The following is a 6,140-nucleotide window of genomic DNA, read 5'->3' on the forward strand; positions in this document are numbered from 1 at the left end:
TCTTGATAACTTATACATGATTTAAAAATAATTGAATAGAGTTGTCATTACCTCACAAGGAACTTAACCTAGACTAACACCCATAAAATGTAAAAATATCTTATAGAACAAAAAATGTCTTAGTCGTAGATTCATTAAACCAAATCCAATTGTTTTGTATCAATTTCTCTTTGAATGCTCTATAATGCTTCAATGTGAGGATTTTTTGAGATGAGAGATGAATTGAAATAAATGCAATTAAATTCCTTTAAATACTAGCACATGACCTCAAGTCACATAAAATGTGTTTAGTTAGTTATGAGTGAGAAAGGTAAAGAGGATGAGTTAATCAAAATTTAAAATTAAAATTAGAGTAGGATGAGTTTATGATCACATGAAAGTTTTAATGACTACAAAATTGTCTATAAACACAAAAGGAGATAGATCAATGTGCATAAAAAATTCATCAATATAAATATATATTAGTATAATAAAGATTTATATAATCTTGTATGAAGTTTTTAGATTTGACGAGTGAACAATTTTTAACCATCAACATTTCGAATCACACTCGATGGTTCATCATGAAGATACAAAAGAGCTTAAAAACTATATACAAGATTTGAATGGATTGTATAAATCTTATAACTTAGATTTATATAAGATAAATATATAAGAATATAAAGACAAAAAAAATAAAAAACTACATACATAAAAATTAATATTGAATAGATTCAACTTTAAGAATACTCTACTACATTTACCAAGACCTTTCCTCAAAAATCAATACAACACTAAATGAAAACTAACATAAACATATAAATTTTTTATTTAAAAAAACAAAAAACCAAAAAAAAAACGTGACAATATATAATATTTAAAAAATCTAATTAAAGAACATCGGTATGCAAAATTTTGCAGTTATTTAGCCCTCTTTAGGAAGTCGGGGTTTGATCAGGCATTACAGAGGACTAGAGCTGGTTGACTTAGGGCTTCCGGGCTTTCGGGCTTTCGAGGAGGCGGCAGTTGCAGTCGGATTAAGGAAAGGAGTTTCCCGAGAAGGAGAGGCAATTTACAAGCTAATATTTGCAGAGCGAATTGACTGCTGAATCCTGTCTGAAGGTACCATCTTTCACAAAACCCTTAAATAAATTCCTATTTGCAGAGCATTGCGTTCTCAAAAATAAAAATAAATCTTCTCTCGGAGTGTTGCATGGTGTGGAGGTAATGGAAGCAACTCTGTTAGGGAGCCTTCCGGCCCCAAAATCCTCTGGCGCGACAAAGTATGATTTTTCATCCGATCCATGGTTTAAAAATCGGGTGGAAGAGTCCAAGCCTGCTGTAAACACAAAAACTAAACAAATCCCTCCTTATGGAAAAAGGGCTGGATTTGTTCCACGCAAGGCCGAAGATTTTGGGGATGGCGGCGCGTTTCCTGAAATCCACGTCGCGCAATACCCTCTCGATATGGGGCGAAAGGAAGAAAAGAAGGACACCAAGATTCTGCCGGTTTCAGTCGACGCGCAAGGCAACATTGCCTTCGATGCGATCGTCAAACAGAACGAAAATGCCTCGAAAATCGTGTATTCACAGCACAGGGATCTGGTGCCGAAGATCGAGAGTGAAATTAGCAATACAGAAAACAAAGAGGATGAAGAAAGGGAAATAGAAGAAACGACCCTAAGAACAAAGGCGGCGCTTGAGAAAATTGTAAACGTCCGCCTTAGCGCGGCGCAGCCGAAGAATGTTCAGCAACAGTCGTCTACGGCTACGCATATAAAATACACGCCTTCGCAGCAGTCGGCGGAGTTTAATTCTGGTGCAAAGGAAAGGATAATTAAATTGGTGGAGATGCCTAAAGACCCACTGGAGCCGCCCAAGTTTAAGCATAAGAGGGTTCCCAAGGCGTCGGGGTCGCCCCCTGTGCCTGTTATGCACTCGCCCCCCCGCCCTGTGACTGTCAAGGACCAGCAGGACTGGAAAATTCCGCCCTGTATTTCCAATTGGAAGAACCCCAAGGGTTATACTATTCCACTTGATAAGCGCCTTGCCGCCGATGGCAGAGGCCTTCAGGAGGTTCAGATTAATGACAACTTCGCCAAATTGTGTGAGGCTTTGTATGTGGCGGAGCAGAAGGCAAGAGAGGCCGTGGAGATGAGGTCCAAGATTCAGAGGGAGTTGATGATGAAGGAGAAGGAGAAGAAGGAGCAGGAATTGAGGGCCCTTGCACAGAGAGCTAGGATGGAGCGAAGCGGTGCCACTGCTGCTGCCGCTTCTGGTGTTGTTGGTGACAAAAGTATTGGCGTTGTTTCTGGTAAAACTGGCGAAGTACCTCCATTGAAGGAGGTAGTGGAGCCTGATCGGGATAGGTCAGTAAAGGAAAGTAAAGAGGAAAGAGAAGAACGGCTTAAGAGGGAGGCTCTTAGGGAAGAGAGGAGGAAGGAGAGGGAAAGGGAGAGAAGGTTGGAAGCCAAAGATGGTCACCTATCAAAGAAGAGCAAGATTACGAGGGACAGGGACCGAGATGTCAGTGAGAAGATTGCTCTTGGAATGGCCAACACAGGAGGAAATGCTGCAAATGGTGGGGAAGTTATGTATGACCAAAGGCTCTTTAACCAGGAGAAGGGTATGGAGTCTGGCTTTGCAACGGATGATCAATACAATATCTATGATAAGGGTCTGTTTACAGCGCATAACACTCTCTCTACTTTGTATAGGCCAAAGAAGGATGCTGATTCTGAAGTGTACGGAGGGGCGGATGAGCAGCTTGATAAGGTGCTTAAGACTGATCGGTTCAGGCCTGATAAGGGATTTGCTGGTGCTACTGAGAGAGGTGGGCCAAGGGACAGGCCTGTGGAGTTTGAGAAGGATGCAGAAGAAGCAGATCCTTTTGGTTTGGATCAGTTCTTGACAGAGGTGAAGAAAGGGAAGAAAGCAATGGACAAAATTGGAGGTGGAGGAACTATGAAGGCAAGTGCTGGATCTGGAATGAAGGAAAGTTATGAAGGAGGGTCCAGCAGGAGTCGAATTGACTTTCAGAGGGGTCGTTGATTTCATCTCTGATAAGACACTCAAATGAAGGATTCTAATTTCAAAGAGTTCTTTTGTTGTTTGATCTTATAATTTTTTGTACATAAATCCAATTTGTGCCAGTTTCTACATTTGGGAAATAATTAAAATAACTTCTCTACTTTTATTTGGATAAGCTTTGATAAGTATCTGGATCCTGTATATCTATGACTTTTGTTCTATGATCACTTTCTGCGCAGTAATGACTGCAAAAATATTTTTCTGTGTGCTTTTGTCCGAGTATTGATGGTTTATAACTTTATTATATCTGGTCTCTGAATTAACGGCCATTTTTATCTTTGATCTTAATTTTTTCCTCCATTTATGTTAATGAACCAAAATTGCCTCAGAAATATCAAATATTTTTCAGTTATTCATATACACATTGTTGTTTGAAGTAAAATGCTTAAAGGAAAAAGACTAATCAAATGCTTTATTATCCATATGAGAAGGAGCACTCTAGGAAATCTTCAGAGCTTTCAATCTCCAAACGTGTCTTCTTGGTAGCAGGTGGTGATCTATTAACATTTTGTTCCACAAACATGCTGAACAATAAAGAGACCCAAGACTATACGTGGCTCAACTTGTTTGACCCTTGTTCTATCAAAAGAAAAGGCTAATATGTAATAACGATAATTTTACCGGAGAAAATGTAAAATTATATATCTTCTGCTCCTTATGTACCATTATCAGGAAGCCATTAGATACAGCTTTATGATCACATTCATAAGGAGTGGATCATCTGTACGAATAAATGGCCATATAGCTGGTGCAGTTAAGGAAAGGGTTCCAGGTAAGGACAGCCTTGCGCAGTGTAAGTGCACTCCCTCAGGTTAAATCAAACTTCTCACTTAGCAATTTTCAACCTAATAAAAAACAATACACAATACATAAGAATACCATAAGGGCAGCATCCTATTTCAAATCTTTTTAAGATTTAAGATTACATGGCAGACATCTCCCACTACTTCGATCTATAGTTCCAGTGTGATCATACAGTCAACCTGAAGTGAGCCTCTTTCTAATCCATTTGCTTCAGAATATCCTGCAATGTCTCGCCAAGAATCTCTGCTCCTTGAGAAAAAGTTACCCCACTCTAAAAGACTTAACCAACTGGACCATGGGACCATGTGCAATCTTTAAGAGAATGTATCTTTAAGAGAATGTACACCAGACTACTGTAATAAGCTTGATGAATCCCCAAAGGAACTCAGCTTGGACTACTCTCCTATGCTTGAGAAGTTTCCAAGATAATTCATGCCAGACTTCTTTGATGCTTTTCCCTTTTAAAATGCTGAACTCCGACTGGAAAACATTTCTGGACAGTGACTTTTGCAAAATGAACACGAGTTTTGCAAACTGCAGATCCATTTGTCACAACCACAGATGCTGCACTCCTGTCACAAATGCAGGGAAACTGGATTTCTGTTGATTTTGTTCCATTCTTTTTTTTAAAAATTCTGGCTTTGATTGGCACATCTCCAGTTAAGCGGTGCAGTTTCTTGAGGGGATTAAGATTAGGCTCTTTGGATCTCAAAAATGACAGAGGATGACCCCTAGATGAGGAATCAAAATAAATGAATGAGAACAAAACATACAGATAAAGTCAATATCTTATTAATTTTTATTAATTTGTTTTTGGGTGACGCAGATCATTAATAAACTAAGAATGCTCCTGTATCATACACTCCTGGTAGGAATTTCATGAGATTAGTGCTCGCACATAGGTTGAGTAGTAGAACCATTCCTTTGGCTGTTTTGTGACAGTTTTATCTTCTTCCTTTAACTCACCTCTTGGTCAAGCTATGCTTCTCCGCTTGGTTACGACTATCCTCCTATTTTGCCATTATTTTGAGGTAAATTTTCCACCTATATGGGCCCATTACCATTGAACATCTTTCTCCTCCATTGGATCCTGCATGGCAATGGTCTCATTATACCTTTGGACTTACAAATGACTGCCCATGACTACCATTGCTAAACCTGGAAGAACCTTCATGCCCTCTTCTGTTGCTACTTTCATTGCAAATGTCAAATGACGACTCCACTTCTAATCTCCTTGGCATATTTCAGTCATCATGATTTCCTCAAGAAATCAAAAAACTCATCCAACTTTCTCTGGAAGGCTTCCTTTGCTTTGTCAAACACCGCTGCAATGCCAAGAATGCTTCTTCTCTTCACTTTCTGCACTACTCTTTACTAGTTCAGCATGCTGCAAAACTTCCACAAGGTCTTTCTCACCTCCTGGTTCCATTGTCAATGCTTGATGCACTTGACACATCACTTCTCTTTGCTGTAATTTTTCTGATATCCTCAAGCTCGGCCTCCTTAGCATTGCTCATAACACTCCCATCTGCATTTAGATCATTGGAGCAACCATGTCATCTTCTTCAAGGGCACATACAACCTCTTCCTAGTCATCTTCTTCAAGGGCTCATACAACCTCTTCCTAGTCATCTTCAACAGCATTCCTACCCTATTCTCACCGCTGCGAAATGAGGACGAGGAGGTTCTAATTATTTCTTCTATTTCCTCATTCTGAAATGCTTCCTCCAATATATGACTCTTCATATTCATCTACGTCTTGGTCATATAGGGGGGGGCCTTCATTGGTCACCATTTCAGCGTCCAAATCTGTTTTTTTTCATAATCTCCTGTTTTTCATCCTTGTCAGAAGAAATACCCTCTTCTTTTCTACCTGCTTCATCCTTTTCATTTACTTCCCTTTTCACCATATTCAAAAATTGCTTGCTAGAGATTAATAAAATTTTGGTGCTGCTGTCCACTTCTTTTTGCTCTGTAAAGGGACTCAAAATGAACTTCATTCCATTCTTTTCAAGCATGTAGTTGTTGGCTCTTCCACTAAATAAGGCTTTCATGTTAAATTGCTAAGGTCTACCCAATAACATCACATCAACTATAAATTTCCTTTCTATGTGAATGAAATTGAAAATTAACTGGGTATTGCTCATTTACTAATATTTCATGACCTTTTTGAAGTCAATATACATCATAAGCGTTTGGGCTTTTCAAACCCAGTTTTTTCTACCATTCCATTGGCACTGGATTGTTTGTGCTACCACCATCAACCA

At 39.2% G+C, this 6,140-nt stretch overlaps 1 protein-coding gene across 1 annotated transcript; it reads left to right on the forward strand.

The window, feature by feature from the left end:
- The first annotated feature begins 892 nt into the window (after nucleotides 1–892).
- Nucleotides 893–3,197, forward strand: LOC131034795 (SNW/SKI-interacting protein A). The gene has a single exon (XM_057966394.1). It carries the CDS (start codon nucleotides 1,207–1,209, stop codon nucleotides 3,028–3,030), a length of 1,824 nt encoding a protein of 607 aa, XP_057822377.1. The 5' UTR covers nucleotides 893–1,206; the 3' UTR covers nucleotides 3,031–3,197.
- Nucleotides 3,198–6,140: the final 2,943 nt, after the last annotated feature.

Source organism: Cryptomeria japonica, chromosome 3 (genome assembly GCF_030272615.1).
Source record: "Cryptomeria japonica chromosome 3, Sugi_1.0, whole genome shotgun sequence".
NCBI classification, from domain to species: domain Eukaryota; kingdom Viridiplantae; phylum Streptophyta; class Pinopsida; order Cupressales; family Cupressaceae; genus Cryptomeria; species Cryptomeria japonica.

What these genes read in the sequence shown, in the direction of transcription:
- LOC131034795 (XM_057966394.1), top strand. Translation starts at nt 1,207, where the DNA reads ATGGAAGCAACTCTGTTAGGGAGCCTTCCGGCCCCAAAATCCTCTGGC.